At 40.7% G+C, this 21,175-nt stretch overlaps 1 protein-coding gene across 1 annotated transcript; it reads right to left on the bottom strand.

Annotated features, from left to right (window-relative positions):
* Window positions 1-1,916: 1,916 nt before the first annotated feature.
* Window positions 1,917-21,149, bottom strand: OXSM (3-oxoacyl-ACP synthase, mitochondrial). Its single transcript, XM_075212356.1, has 3 exons — window positions 21,076-21,149; window positions 12,498-13,511; window positions 1,917-3,336 (listed from the first exon to the last, which is right to left on the bottom strand). Exons 2-3 carry the CDS (start codon window positions 13,478-13,480, stop codon window positions 2,934-2,936), a joined length of 1,386 nt encoding a protein of 461 aa, XP_075068457.1. The 5' UTR covers window positions 13,481-13,511; window positions 21,076-21,149; the 3' UTR covers window positions 1,917-2,933.
* Between the last annotated feature and the right edge of the window lie 26 nt (window positions 21,150-21,175).

The following is a 21,175-nucleotide window of genomic DNA, read 5'->3' as shown; positions in this document are numbered from 1 at the left end:
TAAATAATAAAATGAAGTAAATAAAAACAAAGTAAAATGCAGACAGTAACAGTTAGGTAAAGCTATGGAAAGATACCAGACAATACCAGCAAAAAACAAGCAAATGATGAGTCACCATAGGTAAAGGTGGATCCAGGTTGAGAATGTCCAGGAGCAGGAGTTCTGGTGAGTCCAGGAAAGAGTATGGGAGAGTCCAGGGTACAAGGAAGAGATTCCAGGAGCGCAAGCGAGTCCAGGGTACCAGGGAGAAGACAGGGACCAGGGTCTAGAGGTGTTTGAGGGTGGCAGGGAGGATAGAATGTGCAGGAGGGTGACTGCGAAAGGGCCTAGAGGTGAGGGTCTGTAGGTGGCCAGTAATTGAAGTGGGTCAGATGGTAGTAGTACAGTTGGGTTGAGGGACAGATCAGAGAACAGGGACAAGGTGAACACTGTGGTGGTAGATGGGGGGGATGGAGGCAAATGAAATAGTCAGCAGCATCAAATGGAGGGCGGCATCTCGTGGAGAGAGAGAGAGAGGCAGGGATCGAATCCAGTGGGCAGCAGGGAGAAAATCCAGGCCATTAGAGTGTTGGAAGCCGCTACCTGTGGTCGTAGAGATCGGCCGGGCCATCAGGCGGGGAGAGGTGCGGCAAACGGAGGCAGCATCAGGAGCTTAAGTGCGGAGCATCATGTAATTGGCATCAGGTGCATGGAGACCGCATCGAAGCTGGAGCGAGTAATAGTCGATGACATGGAGCAGCAGGGCATGGACCGCAGGTTGGAGGCAGCTGGACTGCAGGAGTAGGAGACTGCAGGAATGGAGGAAGATAATCTGCATGCAGATTAGGCCTAAAACAGGGTCTGTAGTAAGTGGCAGCCGACAGTCAATCAAACCGTCCCAAGGGTGATAAGGTTCCCCATCATCTGAAAATCCCCTTGAGATTGATGTTGATGAGACTTGGCCATCAACGCCATATGTCGTCCACTTACTCAATACTACTAGAGGGGCTGGGTGATAGTGACCTCTCAGGACTGCGAATAGTGCACCTGCAAAATTTAGACAGATACAAGTCTTCATTCTACATATTGCCTATTTGACCCCTAAATGGCTTTTTAAAATTTAGTGGGAGATACGCAATGGTCTGTCCAAAGTATGGGAGTCAACATATATATAACCATCTATAAGTAAATATTAAAAAGAAGGAGCTGCTGTAAAAAATAAGGGATTGCCAGTCTATACCCGTCACAAGAAAAACCACTTCAATACAATTGAACAATGCTCTAAATTCTATTTGTTAGTGGTCAAAATAATACAATTTAGAGTGCTGTTTCAATTGTATTTAACTGGGATTGTTCTATGGTCTCTCGATTCTGACGTGAAGTCATGGACCTCATGTTACAATTGGGAGAGAGAGCCCCCCATTAGTCCCAGAATGAGCCTCTTTGGTCTAGAGCTGGTGGGCAAAGTGCACAAACGTATTAGAATACTACTATCTACTTTATTTATGATGGCCAAAGTCCTTATCGCCATAAGTGATGGCGCCTGAGTGGCTGACTCCGAGTGGGTTTGCCTGGTTAATTTTACTCTTAGGCATGAAAGATTCATGTACACAAGCCATAACTATGAAAAAAATTGGGAATATCTCCCTTTTTTTTTTCAGGATGACTTGTCATGACCGGATGAGCACCCTGCTACTCTCCTTGTGCTTTGCTGGTGGTTATTATACATTTGCATATTTCTGATTATAATATGTACTTCTACATGCACAGTTTGCTATGCTATGTACTATACAGTATATTTGTTATTCTTATGATGTGTGGACAATCTACTCTTTTTCTTGCATCACATGCTGGATCCGTCATTTCTGGCAGCAGAATGATGATTGATATGACACATTGTTGGTGCCCCTGCATGGGTTTAGCTTTATTATACAATCTCAATAAAATTTGTTTTATTTAAAAAAAAACACAACAACAATAAAAAACACAACCCCAGAGGGGATTTGACATCCTTTAAACCAACTCTGCCCTGCGCATACTGTATATCGCCAATCCAAATGATACAATGTAATATCATGTTTGTCTGTAATTTTGTCAGTTTGTAAGAGAAAGAACACATGTCCACATAATATTTGCAGTTAGTTTTATTAAATAACATGACAAATTACATTGTATATATTATTGTTATATGGCAAGTATTTTTGTATTCATCCTAATAGCTCCTCCAAAAGTGTTCCTGTCAACATTGGCCATGATGATAATCCATGCACACATTAAAACAGATTGAAGTGTAGCCTAGGGGGCTTAGACAACTATACTATGGCAGCGTCTAATGTAATTAGGGTCTCTAAAGTACCGGAAAACGACAAGGAAAGCAGCGGACACAGACCCTTTAGTTTACTCCTAGCCTGAAAACTGAAATAACATACAATTATGTGCTCTGCCCCTGTACTAAGCAAACTTACTTCAAGAAAAATGTTGAGTTTGGAGTGTCTCTAAAGAACAGAGATTTTCTTAAGATTTGCAAATATATATGTAAATATTTCAAGAACATATGAGAAGTACATTTAGTTAAAATCTACTAGAGGTGAAGAGCATTTTTCAGCACCCCAGACTTCCTGTCTTTAAGTATATTGAAGGATGAGGCAGTAAGCCCCTGTGGTAAGAGGAAAAATAGTTTGCACTCAGCTGCATAACAAATATAAATACCCTGCTAAACATCTCAAGTTCCATCACAGCAGTGGGACATTTAAACATCTTTTTCTGAATGTAGCAAAGTATCCTTTGTTATTGTATAAATTTCAATTTTGGGATTATTGCACCTTTAATTGAAAGGTTATGTAAGTGGAAGAACATACTAATAATTGTGATTCCAACAGTAGTCAAAACTGTGTATCATGTTTGCAAATATATTTAAAAAAACTTATCCTGAAGAAATGTAAAAATATATACGTTCACAAATTCCTAAAACAAAGTGTGGCATTGGTTCCACCAAAGCCAAATGAATTGCTTAAAGCTACACGTATCTTTCCAGGTTTCCACACTTGTGCTTTAAGAGGAACATAATTAAGGTCAAACTCTGGCTCTGTCCTATCAAGGTTTAGAGTAGGTGGTAGTATCCCATAATAACAGGAGAGAACTGTGAAGGCTGCTTCAATAGCGCCTGATGCGCCAAGCAAATGACCTGTAGCACCTTTAGTTGCCGATACTGCTAGAGAATATGCATGTTCTTTAAAGAGCCTTTTGATTGCTCTGTTTTCAGCGGCATCCCCAAGAGGAGTGGAGGTGGCATGAGCATTAATGTAGTGCACATCTTCGATCTGTAATCTGGAATTCCTAATGGCTGCCCTCATGCATCTAATGAAAGAAAAAAAGAAAGCCATCAGTTAAGATAAAATTTCCCAACATTTTTCATGTTGTTGACATGTTACACCCATTAGGCCACTTTTGCTGCCTCCACCGCAAAGCTGTGCAGCCCAAAGATGCTATGTACCACCTGTACAGCAAATGTGCTCAACTAGTTATTAAAAGTGACCATTGATTTAGTATTCTGCTGTCTAACATATGTAAGAAATTAAGGTGCTAAGGAGAAATTTGCCACTAATACAATTCTGTCTGCCACCCTAGGCAAGACCTTTGTGAAATTCCTCAAATCTGGGCCAAGACACAGTGGTGTTACAGAATTGTAATAAAAAAATGCTAGAAAAGAAGGCACATGTTTTTCATTTGTTAATATTTCACAACTTTGACTTTTTAATTTAAAAAATTCTCGTAGCATGTGGCGCCTAGCACGGTCACGCGCAAGCATGTCCTGACACACTGCTTTTGCATGGTTTTTAATGGGTAGCACAGCAGGGTGTACATAAGCAATAGCTGGGTGTTAACAAGGGTGATAAGTGATGTCAAGCTACTGGAAGAGGCTTGATTATGTACATGATGGATATATCAGGCATGTATAAAAAGCTATAGTTTACCACTAGCAAACCAACTAGAAAATCCTAATTTTAATAATTAGAACTTTTTACTTACCCCAACATCAATCCTCACAGGTACTTCAGCTATAATACTTGGAAATATGTTTCAGATTTTACTTTAATAAAGTAAGGTAATCAAAGAACATTCATATAATGTAAACATTATTGATACATGTATGTGTATTTATTTATTAGTTCTCTAAGGACCAGAGTGCAGATCAGAGTACAGCCCACAGCAGATTCACCTAACTAATATTGGACAGGGAGTAAGAAAAACATAAGTATTTTCAGAACCATCTCTTCCTTCAATAAAATGAGTGCTGCTAGAGGTTTTCATTAGCCTGAAAAGCTTCAATTCCTTGTAGGTTTTTAGAGTTATAGATTTATTCCTAGGTGAAGATTACAATCTCTTCCAAGAAATCTGTGCTTTTTGATAACTGCATTTTTTATTCTGCTGTGGTTACCAGTGAAGAGTCTATGAACCATTGAACAGAGCCAATTAAAAACAGAAAAAAAAAAAAAAAGAAAACATTTAAAAGAAAAAAAAAAAAAAGTGAATGAAAGTCTTGTTTCCAAGGAAACAGCATAAATTTGTATGCAATGGTTGACATGCAAGACTGAGCTACAGAATATGGATTTTAGTGGAACCACAAAGAACAGGGCAACTCAAATTGATGTATGTGTGATTATTTATTATGGTATGCAAAAGATTTTCTGAACAATTACTTGAGTATATAAGAACAGCCAAGGTTGTTAAATTCAGGTCTGCAAAGAGTACAGAATTAGCTATTTTAGTAATCACTAAAATGGAAATCCTTCATATGCTTTCATACAGTTGTTCAATCTGGCTACAAAATGGATTGAAGGTACAGTCATGGTCAAATATATTGGCACCCTTTCACTTTTTTTCAAATAACTCACAATCTACACATAAGTTGAAATTAACAACAGTATTTGCCAACAATAATATAGCTGTTAATATACAGAGCCTGTTTTTTTATTCTGAATTTAATACTATATATGCTTTTAAATCAGAAAATGAAAAGAAACGACACTGACAAAATTAATGACACCCTAGACCAGGGTTTCCCAAACCCAGTCCTCAGGGCTCCCCAACAGTGCAGGTTTTCCATATCTCCTTGCTGGAACACAGGTGCATTCATTACCGACACATTGTAACAGATCCACAGGTGGTCCTAATTATGTCACATGTGATCCAGAAAACCTACACTGTTGGGGAGCCCTGAGGACTGGGTTTGGGAAACCCTGCCCTAGACATAATATATGGTAGCACAGCCTTTGGTCAAAAATAAATGAAAGCAATCACTTCCTATAGCCATTGTCACAAGACCAGGGTACAGACGCCAAATCCTGGGGTAGATGCGGTACTTTTCTACACAACAGCCATAAAATGTCACAGCAATCCAATGTTAAGGTGCAATTAGCCTCAGCTAATGTTATTACAGAGAAAAAACAAAGAAAATAAATCCTGGTGTGCCCAGCTCTAATAGATTTGACAATACTTTTCTAAGTACAGAAGGACCTAATGTCCATTTCACAGACAAACAGCAGGTGGCAAGTTTACAAACAAATAGGTAATAAGAGAAAGTGAGTAAACAAACAGACACCCTTTTAAAACTACAACTTACAGGGGCAAATATTGATTAGCCTGCTGTCTGACTGGCAGGTCAGAAGACCCACAATAGGCCTAATGAATGGAGGTCCTCCATCTCTATCCAATCACTCCAGGGAACCCTTGATCCAGCTCTTACTTGAGCCCAAAGCTTTTGGAAAGCTGTTTCTCAAATATCAACAATTTTCCCTGGCGTTCAAAACACAATCGGTCAGAAACCTGGAATTCCATACAGTTCGTCAATGATTTTGCCAGTGTTTCTGTCACACCATGGATGAGCTTCCTGCACATATCTAGTGGCAGTTTGGTCTACTTCTTGAGCAAATTGATCCAGTTCTCCAGGTTTGAAGGGTGCCTTCCCCCAACAGTTTTCAGATCTCTCCCTAGGTGTTCTATGGGATTTAGATCTAGACTCATTGTTGGGCAATTCAGAAAAGTCCAGCATCTCCCATTATTGGGTGCTTTCTGAATGGTGCTGTGTCACGGGCACTAGGAGTCTTGCCCAGGTATTCACCAGATGACTGGGCTTACCAGGAGTAGTGAAGTTAACACAACGGTCCTCTGGTAGCAGGATGACTAGCGGAACATATATCACAGCAGATGGAGAGAGAATGCCAATAAAGAATAGGAAAGTCAGTGACTTGCAGCAATCTTGGTCAATGAGTCAGCGACTAGCTGATATAGTGGAAAGGCAGATTTGAACACGGAGATCAGGATGGACGTGAGCAGATGCGGGACATAGTAGGGAAGTCAGTGGTCTGCGTACAGCAAGTTGTACCACTGCTATGGTGAGAAGACTTGTCCAGGTGCAGGTAGGTAGCGGGGAAGTCAGTGGTCTGCGTACAGCAAGTTGTACCACTGCTTAATAGGTGAGGATGTGTACAGGTGTTGATGAGTGGAGGCATACAAAGGATAATAGGATGCAGACAATGAGAGCACAGAGGAACTTGATCCCAATAGATATGCAGCGAATCCAGCAAAGTCTATGACGGTATGTGGCGCTGCTTGGTAGAGACTTGCTCAGCACAGATATGCAGGCCAATAAAGGATAGTCAATCACAATTATGCATATAACGACTGAGTAGTACGGTTAATTCCAAACAGATATGCAGCGTAACAATAACAGTCTATAGCGGGTATGGATACTGCTGCTGAGTGGAAACTTGTCCTAGCGGATATGCAGAGTAAACGTAGAAAGTCAATAACAGATAGGCATACCGCTATTAAGTAGAACAGTCTTTCCACAGGAAGATGCAGGGACTGCAGAGACGCTGAACGGCAGAGACGAGTGTAAGAACCACAGGTGAGTAGATCCGGTAATCAGAGTCCAGCTGAGGATACAGGCAGGAAACAGGAGACTGTAGCAGGTATGGAAACCAGCGATGAGTAGCACAGGGAATCCACAGGAACTGAAGATACTAGTAGTACACAGGAGACAGTAGCGGGTATGGAGACCAGCGATGAGTAGCACAGGGAATCCACAGGAACTGAAGACACTAGTAGAACACAGGAGACACCTTCAGAGACTCACAGGGAATGAGCCTCAAGATCAGGCAATGAGCACAGGTGTCTTAAATAGGGAGAGTTGCCTGATCAACCAATTAGATTAAAAGCAACAGTCACAAGAGTTCTTGGGTGCTGCGCATGCGCAGTCCATCAGGATGGCGGACGGCCGCGGTTCAAGATAGGTGCCGGCAGGAAGGCTAGGGAGCCACGCACCAGCGTAGAGGCACTCACGGTCCGGTGAGTGACATGCTGGAGTCATTGTTCTGCGTGAAGACCCAAGACCTTCGATGAAGATTCAGCTTTTGGACACAAGGTTCAACACTGGATTCAAAATGATGCTACACACTTCCAAATGTAGCACAATAATCTCAAAACATAACTGAATATCCTCCATGGTGTTTCTTTCTTTGAAAGATTAATTTTGCTTTCTGTAAACATAGGGATGATGTGCTTTGGTAAAATCTGTTCCGAAGAAAGAATTTGACTTATTCAGGTGTGTTTTGTTATGAACTCCAGTCAGGCTTTCTTATGTCTCTCTCTCAGTAATGAGGTTCCCCTCCCATGTAACCATCTTCTGCTCAATTCGAAAAAAAACCTGCGCTGCAATCTTCGATCAAAGTTTTCTCTTGCGGCCACATCCAGGGAGGTTGGATACAGAGAAATGGCCTTAAACTTCCTAACAATCTTATGTACGGTGGGAATGGGAACATCAGTTTCTGGATATTGATTTACAGCCTTGAGAATGCCCATGCTTGACTACAATCTTCTGATAGAAAAGCTATCTGAGGAAGTCTTTCTTTTCTCCATGCTCATTGTCATAGACACAGTGACACAAAATATAGTAAAGAATCCTTTTCTCTATTCAAGGTTGTTTGATGTGTGATTTTTATATTGCGGACACCAGTTATTCACCACAGGTGAGTTCAGTTCAAAGTGAAGAAGAATCACCTGTTTTAATTCTAACCATTTCTAAAAGGTGCCATTTTGTGTGAAATAAGCTACAACTTTTTCTGCATTTTTCCAGAGGAGGAAGAAGAAAGAAGTAAGAAGGAAGAAAGAAGAAGCTGAGCGTGTGTTTGAATGGATTGCAGCGAGTATTAATGTCAACTGCAATGTAAACGCCAACTTTCTGTATAACAGCTATTTTGATCCGAATGTTTAAACTCAAGCCAGGATTGCCAAGTGTCACAGAACTCTTGAGATTTATCGTTGGACGAGGAAATTAAATTATCTATATCCATGAAAAAATCCAATCTTATGAACAACTTTTTTATATTAAGTGGGGAGGTAGACTTCCAACCGAACTGAGATAACGGCTTTCGCTGTGTTGTTAAAGTGTCTCAGTAAAGATTTTTTATATCTAGAGATGAAAGTATTAGTCATATTCAGTAGCCAAGATTGCTTTAGCAATAGAGATGACCTCCGACCAGAATTGTCTTAGGTTCAGACAACTCCACTAAATGTAAGCTTAACACATTTGTGAGCTGCATTGTTACATTGCCAACTTTTAGCAAAATTGTGGGATACAGTGAGTGTAGGACGCTTTGGTACCTATACCAGAGAGATTAAACCTTACCCTAGCAAGATTAAACTAATTGAGCTTGCATGAGTGAAGTAGAAAATATTTGTCCTTCTCAGCAGCGGTGGACAGGAGAATGGAGTGGGCCTTAGCTCTAGATGCATGGTAAATTAGGTCTACAAATTTGGTACTGTTGTCATGTGCTTCCTGACCCAAGACAAATCTCACTTGGTCATTGTCTACTATTTTTGGTAAAATAGTTTTTAGGTGTTTGGCAATTAAATTGGCATATAGCTTGACGTCAATGTTGAGAGGGGAGATTCGTCTACAGCTAGGGCATAAAAAGGGATAATTTTCTTCTTTGGGGAGAACAGTTATGTGAGCCTCTATGGATTGTTTTGAGAATTTCTGTTCCTCTGAAATAGCACTGAAAGCTCGCAGAAGAGGGGCAAGTTTAATATTAAAAATTTTGTAGTAGGAAATGGAGAAGCCTTCAGGCCCTTGACTTTTACCAGGAGTGTTCGAGGTGGTTTGTTCTATTTCCTGGAGTATGAATGGCTGTTCTAGAAAGAATATATCTTCTTCTGTGAGTAAGGGAAGGTTGATATGATGGAGATAATAGTCTATTTCTATTTGGCTCCCCAATCTGATGAGCTGAACCTGCTATATTGTATAATTTAATGTATTAGGGAAAAGACTCCTTTTGAGACCACAGAATTTGCATCTGCTCTTAACTCCTATCATCTCTAGTGAAACGGATAAAAAGAGGTCAGTCTTTGAGCTTATAAGGACCTGGCTAGTATATTTTCCTGTTTATTCCCCCAATCAAAAAAAGATTACTGCACTCCGGAAAGAGCTTTACTTTTATTTAATCATTTATTTTGAGCCGCTCAAGTTTCTACCACAGTGGCATGGGTGTCTCTGGAAGGCTTTAGGAGTGGGGTCTAATAATTTAGTTTTCTGTAGTAAAGTATTTCTTTGTACTATTATTTTTTCAGGAGAGACCCTAACTGAATATATTTGCCTCTGATGACACATTTGTGAGATTCCCATATTACCATTTTAGATATGTCAGGGGAAAAATTGCAATCAATGTAATCAAATATGGTGGCTTCTATTTGGGATTTACAGTAGGAATCTTGTAGCATTGGGTCACTTAACCTCCAAGTTCATTACCCTGAGGGAGCTTGTTGTAGTTGCAGTGTGATGAAAACGGGTGCATGGTCTGACCAAGTCACAGGACCTATATTAGCCTCTGAGAGTAAGTGTAAGTGTTTGTGGCTAATAACTAAGCAGTCTGTTCTAGTATATGCAGTCACGGCCAAAAGTTTTGAGAATGACAAGTACTGGTTTTCACAAAGTTTGCTGCTTCAGTGTTTTTAGACCTTTTAGTCAGATGTTGCTATGGTATACTAAAGTAAAATACAAGCATTTCATAAGTGTCTAAGGCTTTTATTGACAATTACATTAAGTTTATGCAAAGAGTCAATATTTGCAGTGTTGACCCTTCTTTTTGAAGACCTCTGCAATTTACTCTGACATGCTGTCAATCAACTTCTGGGACACATACTGACTGATGGCCGCCCATTCTTGCCTAATAAATCCTTGGAGTTTGTCAGAATTTGTGGGTTTTTGTTTGTCCACCCACCTCTTGAGGAGTGACCACAAGTTCTCAATTGGATTAAGAGCTGGGGAGTTTTCTGGCTATGGACCCAAAATTTCGATGTTTTGATCCCCGAGCCACTTAGTTATCACTTTTGCCTTATGGCAAGGTGCACTATCCAGCTGAGAGGCCACAGCCATCAAGGAATACCACTGCCATGAAGGTGTGTACTTGGTCTGCAACAATGTTTAGGTACATGGAACATGTCAAAGTAACATCCACTTGAATGCCAGAACCCAAAGTTTTCTGGCAGAACATTGCCCACAGCATCACACTGGCTCTGCTGACTTGCCTTCTTCACATAGTGCATCCTGGTGCCAGCTCTTCCCCAGGTATATGAAGCACATGCACAGGATGTCAACATGATGCAAAAGAAAAAACATGATTCATCAGACCAGATCACCTCTGACTCCCCTGTGGGACAATCCACATTTTCCTCCTGGTAACTCGACACAGTAATTTAAACACTGGATACGTGCGGGACTACGGGTGGTCTCGGACCTGGCAGTCAATCGAACTTGGGCTTCCATGTCAGATCTTTACCGCAGGTTTGAACCTTTTCGCCCGCTTTTCTTTGAATACTTTCAGGTCTAACACTTCTCAATGTCCTTGCCCTCCTCCGATGCTCTCCGTACCCTAACCTTCTTTGAGCATATGTGTCTACATTCCCCACTCACCAAAGGGATGATCTCCAGGATCTATAATTAACGTATAGAATATAGTTTTGACACGCAAGGCCGGCATGAGCGGAAATGGGAAAATAACCTGTGACCTCCTCCAGATGACTCTTGCTGGGAGATCAGGGAGGGGATTGCCAAGAGCTCGATCTCTACATTAATTAAGGAAATGGACTACAAATTGTACTATAGGTGGTACTATACCCCTGACAAGCTGTCTAGAATGTTTCCCACGGTCACTCCGAGCTGCTGGTGGGAATGTGGCCAGAGAGGTACGATGCTACATATATGGTGGACCAGCCCTTGTATAGTTGCTTTCTGGCACATTGTCCTTACACTTATAAACTTTGTGTCAGAACAACAGATAAATAAGGACCCCTGGTCATTCCTTCTCTCCCGCAATATACCTGATGAGAGCCTGCCTTCTAACAAGCTTATCTCCCATATCTTGGCAGCCGCAAAATCCCTAATAGCAAAGCATTGTAAAGACCCTAATGCTCCCTCCACGCAGGAACTACGGTCTTACATTTGGCAAGTCGCAAGCATGGAGAGTATAACGTACTACCTCCACGATAAATAACATATCGACAAGGTGTGGGCCCTGTGGTACTCACTAGAAAGCCGTAATTGCCTATCCAGTATGGCTCCCCCCCCTACCCCGCAGTTGGAATATAGTTCTTGGGCAGCCTCTGTATCCCCTGGGCTGGGTACGGTGCACTGTTGGCGAGTAATACCGGTCTGTTATTTAATTGCTTGGTTTAGTTCTTCTTAGCCACATTCCATGTATACTTATTAGCATAATCGTTAATGGTATTTGTGTCTTTCTACCTTCCTCCCACCTCTTCTCCCTGTTTCCTCCTTTCCCCATTGATATAGTGTATAAAACAGAGGAGACACCTTGTATATTAACACTCTTATGTTCAATATGTTGGTTTTTTTTTTAAATACACACTTAAAACGGCTATTCTTCAGGTATAGGTACATGCCTAGATTCGACAAGATTACAGCCTACTCTAAATGAGGTCCTTAGGGTGTTAACAGAAATTCGTTAACAAGAATTAGGCATGTGATGGAAGAGTAAGGCCTGAAATGATAAATAGTAAAATCTAGTGTATGAGCTTGGCCTTGTCATTCAGAAAATGTGCAAGAAACTCAACTATTGAAAGGGCTAAATGTAAGGTGGCTTCCCTCCAGGTATGTGCATAAAGCAAAACTGGCCCTGTTGTTTAAGAATAGACTGTTCAAACATTATATCATAGGGAACATATAGCAGCTCCATTATCAGTTAAACATCTTGGAATAACAGGTGTTCATAAACCAGCCTCACTGGTTTATGAACACCTAGCTTCTAAAAAAAAAAAAAAGTATACGAACATACAAAAATAGATGTTTTGCTAGTAATAAAGAACATTAAAATGAATCAGATGCTTATTCACCCCAGCTGTCTGCTATTTGCTTTTAACCTTTACAACAGAGATCGAAATAGCTGCCAACTTTAAATCTGAATAAACGGAAGACAAAGTCTGCCTGAAATTCTGACATTTACCTGAATGCGCCATCACCTTCTGAACTTGGTGCGGTTATGTGACAAGCATCCCCTGACAATCCGTAGCCTAAGACTTCAGCATAGATTTTAGCACTTCTTGCCAGTGCATGTTCATATTCTTCCAATACTAACACAGCTGCTCCTTCTCCCATTACGAAACCTTCTCGTTCAGGGTGGAATGGTCGACATGCCTTCTGGGGATTTGCGTTGTAGCTAGTACTAAGTGCTCGGGCTCTTGCAAAGCCAGCAAGTGACAAGGGGCTGATGCAGGCCTCTGCTCCACCGGCCACCATTACATCAGCATCCCCGTGAGTGATAAATCTAAACGAGTCTCCAATAGCATGTGCTCCAGTTGTACAGGCTGTTGAAACTGCATGATTCGGTCCTTTGAGTTTGTATCTGATACTGATGTGTCCTGCTGCCATATTGATTAGGATCCGAGGAACAAAAAAAGGACTGACTTTGTTATATCCTTTTTTTTGAAATGTGATAGCAGTCTCTGTAATGTCATCAAGAGGAACCATTCCCATGCCTATTGACACACCGGTGGACTCTTGTTCTTCTTCAGTCTTTGGAATCCAATTGGCATCAACAATTGCTTGCTCTGCAGCAGCTAAAGCCATAACTGTGGCAGATGACATTGCTTTAGCATCTGATCTTGAAACATATAATTCTTCACTGAACTCTCCCTCTCCGCGACCTTTTGGTACACGAGCAGCTACTCTGCAAGGGGTATTTTGATATTCATCACCTTCTAGAGCACCTATTCCACTTTTTCCTAGTATGAGTCGATCCCATGCCAACTGGGTGCCAATACCCAAAGGTGATACTATGCCAATACCAGTCACAACAACTCGCCGATTGGACTTTTGAGCTGCATTAATATTCAAACATCTTTTTTCAAGATGAAAACTTTTAAAATATTTTAGCAATAAAGAGTGGAGCAGACCAGTTCTTAGTACCCGTCTCACGTGAAAAGGCATGAGTGGTCCTATGCTTTGCTTATGTGCCTGTCTGGAAAGGAGAAAACAAAACAAGATGACCAAACTTATACAAAAAGCAGTCTGAACAATATTATTTAAAAAGAAATTTGTACAAAAGCTCTTATCAAGCTAAAGTTCGTAAAATAATGTGGACCTCATAAAAATTTGATTTGTCTTTTTTAAATATCCATTATAATTTATCTTAAAGTATAACTAAATTCATCTAGTATTCCAAAACGAAATCACATACACTAACAAGTAAAGTAATAGGAGTGGGTAGAGCTTTGAGAGGTATTGGAATGAATAAAGAATTTTACAACCTAAAACCTCCTAAAAATTAAAGGCAGATGATTATAGTAGGATGTGGTGATGTGAGTGGCTATCTAGTAGAGAAATAAACAAATTTGGTTAATGACGACAATGGTATCTTACATACTGTATGTTTAGACTTTAATTAAAGAAAGTGTGTAGTTTTAAGTTTGTGTTAATTCCTCTGGATTTGTGGATTTTGGACAGCAGTGGTTTAATCGCAATGTCCTGCCACACGCATGGAATGTACAGCCATCATTTAGTGGCAGGGCTAAAGAGGCAAAATAAGTTGTTGGGAGAGGAGAAATAACACGAGAAATTAACTGTCTTCTGACAGAAGTCTAATGCACAGGAAAAGATTTAAAGGCACTTGCAAGTAAGCGTTTTCACTAACTTCTGCACCTTGTGTTGCACTGTCCAAGGAGGATTTACCTGCAAACTGTAGAAAGGACCCACTGGGTGTAACGACCTGTGGCCAGAAACAGTAACATCTCTAACTGCCTACTGGACTGGTAAACTGGGCTTGTAATAAACAAGAAAATGTAATCACCAGGCAGATTGTGTGTTTTAAACATGTTAATTATATGCACCAGACCATGTCATTATGATCACATTTTCTGATGCATTGGAAGCCTTGTCCGATAGTACATTTCAAATTACTATGATGAAGCACTCACATTGGGCAATGCCGCTATAATATTAGGGATTAATCATATGATATGAAGCAATTCTCTTTTAACGAAGTGGCAATCATGGTATAACAGAAGGGCATTTTATTTTTAATCAATGTAAGTGCGTAGGGGGCAAGTATTGGTGTAATGTGTGGGAAGTACTGTGGAGGTCTTAAAACTACTCCTTTGCAAGGGATTCTGTTTTTCAGCACTGAATCATTACAAATATGGTTTCAACAAGCTGGAACAAGTGGTCCTGAATGCAATGCAAGGTATCACCGGAAAAGGGTAATATGATAACAGTACCACTCTATAAGGTCTTTTGTTTAATGAAGGCTATTCAAACCTTGTACCCCCCTCCTCTTCCTCCAGGAGAGAGACTAATAGATAGCGTGCTCAGTATGTCAATAGAATGTTGAGCAGCTCTTGTTCTTCTTGCCCCTTTTTCCATTGGCAAAAAGCTTTAACATTCTCCAACATCTTTCATTGCAGGAAATTAAATCTTGTTAACATATTTATAATGGGACATGTTTTGCACCTTCCATTTGCACTTCTGTGGGAAAGCACATTTTGACCATGTAATCAAAACATACAAAGGTACTACATGGATTATAGACAGTCCCCAATCGCTTTTCAATCTCGTGATTAATATAAGTCACTAATAATGCTTAAGTGAGAAGTATTTTAGAAGAGAAGCTTCAAATGAATAAAGGGGTCTAAAAGTGATATTAGGCTGGACCTTGATATGATACTTTTTATTGTTCTTACCCTGCATCTTTTAATGTTTAACCTCCAAGCTTAACCAAGAATGTGTTTGTGGAACGGACATGGCTCCACCTTGAAATGCACTTGGTAGACAATTTGGTGCACTTTTGCACATAAAGGAGCATTGCTTGAGACCAGATTTTACAGTTTCATAAATAGCCCTTACTGTCCTAAAGATATGGAAAGAGCTTCAGGTGTCTGTAGTCTGTTTCATACATCCAACTTATTAAAGAATAGGATTCTACAGATTCTACAGAGTAACATTGGCAGGAGCAGAATGGCAAGGTCATTGGGCATAATCACAGAAGAGCTTCCCACATAATAAGGATAACCTTCTAGAAATGGCAAGAACATTTTTTTAATTATTACTCAACAGTCATAAAATAATAACGAAATGTAGGTATCCATCAATATACAAACAGTAAGAAATTATTGAACAACTCCTGGGAGCATAAACCACTACTTAAAAATCTCCAGCATATACACACACTAAATATAACACCAAAATGTAATTCATTCAATCTTATATTAATATCATATCAGAGTACTAAAAACAGAACCCTGATCAGCAGATATTTGAAGCTATATTGAAATGTCCTTTCAATGATCTAACATAAGCTGGAAGTTGGTGACTGGATATAAAGTACTGAAGTCCTTACCAAGCAATAGTTTGGCTTTAAAGAAAAGAAAATTCCTTACGCTGTTCTCATCTACTGACAGTAGATGAAGGTGCATACTTTCCTTGTTAGCTCTAGCTTAGACATCATCCCAGAAATCAGGACTGCTGTAAAGTCAATAGTAGGGGAGGAACGGAGAGAGTCGCTCTAGTCATATCAAGGAAATCAATAGTACTACATATTTATGGAGTTTCTCCTCCCTTATTCTGGGAATTCCAGAAGAAGCAATGAGATTATCTTCACCATGCCACATTGCCACAGTTTTTGGACACTAGAGTATACAACCCAAGTTTACATTTTAGTAAAAAAAATGCACCACAGAATATCTACTATTGTGTTACCATATCAACTGTAGTCTGTCTTTTATTTGTATATGAACTCAAATAAAAAAAGGATTCAAAAAAATTGTTTCAAACTGTTTAACTGTGCTAGACCTTAAATAAAGTACACTATTGTGGTATCCCTAAATTTGAGAGCTCTAACGGATTAGGTTTTTGGGCAATTTTTGTTGCCTACAGAATTGGGTCCTCAGAAACCATACAGGTCTCCCAGACATTCCCACCTTAGTGGCTCTAGATATATACCACTTTATTTCAATCGTAGGGTCCATAGCCACAGACTCATTCGACAAGACTCTTAAATTCCAAATTGCTAATGCAGCTGGTCGTTTATTTCTGTTGCTTGATAAGGCGGAGCAAGAAGGCCAGGCTTATGTCTAAGGAGAAGCTATTGGCATCTAAGCCGGCACTGTTAAGTCCATCAGCTGGGTGGCGTTAATTGGCCAGTCCTTTAATTAGATAGCCAATCTGCACAAATCTCGCTGGCTTACTAAAGGAGGCCCAAAGTCCAATGGGTTTCTCAACCTAGAGAATTCCGATCTCTTCGGCCCCGATTTTATTGAAGATGTAAAATTAAGGAATAAGGATATACAAAGTCCTTTGTGCATCTGATGCACAACTCGCCAATGGAAGCCCTTCCTTAAAACCAGAGTAACAAATCTGATTCCAAAGGTATCATCTGATCCAAGCAAGGTGGTTCAGAGTCCACATACTTCACTGTAGGTAGAAAAAGAGGAAGTTCCAGTAACATGGGCTCTCAGAAGGTTACCATGGTAAGCCCTGTTGTCATCGTTACAAAGACCCCTTCCAAAAGGGCTTTGGTAACAACCTAGTGAATGATCACATTAAATAAGTGGTTAAATTAATTTAATAAGTGAATAAATCAATCTGGATTAAGCCTTCCTTTAAGGGTTTCACTTTCAAATTTGTCCCAATATCAAAAATTGCTGCCCCGTGCTGGACCAGTTATTAAAAACAACACTTCAAAAAGGTAAATAGAGTTAACAGATCCTTTAGTCAGAGGTTGATTCAGCCATCTCTTGCATGTAAAAGTGCCCGATGATTCTATATGGCCAATTGTTAATGTAAAAGGCCTAAACCAACATTTATTCCACATATGTTTACGTATGGAGGGTCGATCAGATTTACCCCATCTCTGAGAGGAAAGTTTCCCTTGCAGAACGTTAGACTTGTAGGAAGTTTTTCAAGCCGTTTCAATTTGCCAAAAGCAGGTGGTTAAGGTGGCAGGATCAGCCTTATCAACTGATGCTGACTATTTTTAGTTTGTCAAATGCCCCATGCAGGTTTACAAGAATAATGAAAGTAATTATCAGTCACCTCTGCAGCAAAGTGCCTTTTGCCAAATATATCTAGACAATATCCTAATTGTATATTCAGACACTTATTGCTCACAGGGACATCGCTATCTCCCTACTACAGATCCTCAGATTCACAAGAAATGTTGAGAAAGCTATTCTCACACAATTCCTGTTCCTCACTCTCCTGTTTCAGCCTAAACAACTGTCCTCTCTCAGAAAGTGAGTGCCACAGTCAGAAGATTTTTCCACAGCCCAGAGATAATGCTTCAGGGTTTGGCTCAGATAATGGGGACATTTCTGGCTTTGCCTTTGTACACCATTTTACTGTCGGGAGACAACTTCTCTAGAGAAAACTTCTCTGCCTGAAATGTCCTTGGTCAGCGCACATAACATTGACAGACTTGGTGATCTTTCCTGTTGTCCCACCATTTCCACTGTTCATGGGACCTTTCTCCCCAATCATAACTTCAGATGCATTCCTCACAGGTTGGGGAGGCGTCTCTCAGAGCTCAGTGGCGAGGGGCACATGGTCTCAGGCACAGTTCAGTTCTACATATCGATCTATTAGTTAAGAGCTGTTAAGTTGGCTTTCCGAGCCTTAGTACTTCCTACATGACAGACAGTCTCAACCCTGCTACAGTTAGACAACATGACAGCAGTGTCTTTCATAAACTACATGGGGGGGCACAAAGTCCGGAGCTCATTGCAGAGAAGACATCAAGATCTGGATGTAGGCGTTGCCAAAACATATCCCCTTAACAGCCACTTATGTATCAGGAGAGCTAAACGAATTGGCAGAGACTGTTTAAGTTTTACTTCTTTGACAACCAAGACCTTCCAGAAAATAGTACAGCCCTATGGTAATCTGCACATGGACCTTTTAGAAAATCCTGCAAATGCTCAGACCTCAAGGTTTGTGTCCAGATTGTGGTGCCCAGGGGCATGGAGGATGGACACAATGTCATTCCTCCATGTGGGGTTAATTCTCCCTTATGCTACCCCCCTCCAAATCGAATATTGAGGGTCCTTCACAAAGTCAGGTAAAACCAGGTCAAGAAAAATATATTGTAATATCCCCTGTGGACATCTAGAGTTTGGTTCCCACTACTTCACCAGTTGATCAGGGGCCTGAAATTTCCCTTGGGTTTTTTACAACTGCAAGTTTTCAGCAGACAATAAATCTTCTAGACAAATTGACCCAATCAATGTGAATGGTGGTATTGCTGGGAGGTTAGCAAATGAGCCTCACACGAGGTACATTACCATAATTCATTATTATGAGGTCATTGCTTGCCAATAAGACTATAGTAGAGAATTTTATCCATGTAGCAAGGCCTGTTCATTTCATGATTTTAAACTAAAAATTATTTATTTTTTTCAAACAATATAGTTTATTGAGTTTTTGTAAAATTGAAAAAAGCATGGGGGTACAGAAAGGAAAAATTAGGGAAGACAGAAATAAAGCTAGTGATGTGCTCTAGTTTAGAAAATTTGCCAGACATTGTTGATTGGGGTTGTAACAGTGGGAAGATGCAAATTAGTGAGGATGTGTGTAGGGAGTTTCCAAAGCTCTTTAGGGATACCTGGAGGCAGGTGAGGGAGGAGATAAAAAGAAAGGTTAAAGGAGAAGGTGAGACCCATGATCTTGTAAATAAGATCAGTCACATCATGCCAAAAGGGCACAATAATCGGGCAGCTTCACCAAAAGTGGGACAGGGTTCTTCGTTGGCCACATCCATGCCCTCAAAGATCCGATGTAGCAGGATATATTGCTTTGAGTCTGGAGGGGACCAGGTACCACAGAAAGAGAAGTTTATAGGAGTTTTCTTTGATCAGAGTACAAATGGAGGTTTTAGCAGTAGCTTCTCGGATGGCCATCCAATCCTTCACGTACAGAGTCTCGTTCATGTCCTCTTCCCAGCGGAGCTCATGGTATTCTTTATTAGGGAGATTGCATGAAAAGTGAGTAAAAGGTAAGTCCCTTGGAGGAGGGACGACAAAGACAGAAAGTCTCCAGCGGGATAAGGGTACAGGAAATTCTTGGATCTATTAGGGTGTTGTGGAGGCGACATATCTTAAGGTATTGGTAGAATGAAGTGGCAAGCAAATGCAGGCGATAGCAAAGCCCAGAAAACTCTGGGATATAGCCCATTAGAACGATGACGGGGAGGAACTTACTTATGTCTTGTCCATGCAGTAAACGCCTTAGGGTTGAGACCCGGAGGGTAAGAGGGGTTCTGCCACAGAGGGGTCATTCATTTTGGATTGCTAATTAAGTCAAAAGTGCGAATGCAGTACCTCCATATAGTAAGGAAGAAAAGGGTAGTAGGTGGGAGAAAGTGATGGGAAGGCAAATCCCCAGGATCCAGCCAAAAAAGGAGCGTAGGGGGAAGACGTGCAGTAAATCTGTTTCCACATCTACCCAAAGCCTAGTACCGGGGTCAGCATGAGCCAGAACTATTTGGGTGAGGTGGGCAGTAAGATAATATTTGTGAAGGCAGGGGAGACCAAGGCCCCCGTTCCTGGCATGTTGGAACAAGATTTTCTGGCGGACCCTTGGCGTCTGCCCAACCAAATAAAGCGAGAGATACAAGACTGCATATCTCTAAGGTGGGAGGAGGGAACACGTATTGGGAGAGTCTGTAACGGGTATAGTAACCTGGGAAGCAGATTCATCTTCCCTTCAGGTTTTTATTGCGATTTTTAATTAAAAAAAAAAAAAAATCAAACCTTGCAAAACTACAGCTACTTATTCAAATTGCTCAAATTGCTATCTGTGCCCACTTTGCCACCTGATTTCATGCCCAGTGTTTGGCCAGGCAAAACACAGGTGTTTTATATGTAACTGACCACCCTGTGTTGATTTCCACTGTCACATTGGTGGCCCAACAGCATTTAACCCTTGCAAAACTGCAGCTACTTACTCTAAATGATAAAGTATGGTAACTTTGCCCCCCTGATTTCATGCCCAAAACCTTGTTGTGTCAGGCTAAATACTATCACAGTTTGTATAAGCGACACCCTTTAGGGTTAATCTGATGTGAAATCGGTGACCCAACTTGATATAATCCTTTAAAAATAAGCTATTCTGAATAAGAAGCTGGAGCGTGAATAAGAAGCTGGAGCGTGAATAAGAAGCTGGAGCGTGAATAAGAAGCTAACTTCAGCCTAATCACATAAGGAAATCGCAGGTGTCCAGAATAACTCCTCTAGACCAGACTTGTGGTTTCACATAAGCCGAGAAACATTTGCACGGTCCAGCAATGCGGTATGATTTTCTGGAGCAAGACCTGTGTGTAACGAATTGCACAGTAGATACATACATAGAATACATCTCACATACAATATAAATATTTGGTGAAAGGCAAAGTTGTTAACACCCCCTCCCCCTCCAATCTAGACCCTTTCCCCTGTATCATTTTTACTAATGAAATAGAAGATATGTAAAGCGATAGACTGTAAGTCCTTGTAACTGAGCCTGAGATGGAGGACAGCAGGGTGGCTGGATAACTGTACCTGTAGAGAGGATGATGTGCTTCCCGGCTGTGAGGTAGGTGTGTGTTCACATCCGGCCCTGCGCTCTGCACTGTACTTCCCTTTACAAGAGTCACTGCTG

This window comes from Mixophyes fleayi, chromosome 5 (genome assembly GCF_038048845.1).
Source record: "Mixophyes fleayi isolate aMixFle1 chromosome 5, aMixFle1.hap1, whole genome shotgun sequence".
In the NCBI taxonomy this organism is placed as follows: Eukaryota; Metazoa; Chordata; class Amphibia; order Anura; family Limnodynastidae; genus Mixophyes; species Mixophyes fleayi.
Note: the sequence above shows the minus strand (reverse complement) of the source record. Positions and strands in the feature narration are given on the sequence as shown.

What these genes read in the sequence shown, in the direction of transcription:
- OXSM (XM_075212356.1), bottom strand. Translation starts at nt 13,480, where the DNA reads ATGCCTTTTCACGTGAGACGGGTACTAAGAACTGGTCTGCTCCACTCT. An exon ending in GAAGGTGATGGCGCATTCAG is followed by an intron (nt 3,337 to 12,497) that starts GTAAATGTCAGA and finishes TTCTTTCATTAG; the next exon opens with ATGCATGAGGGCAGCCATTA.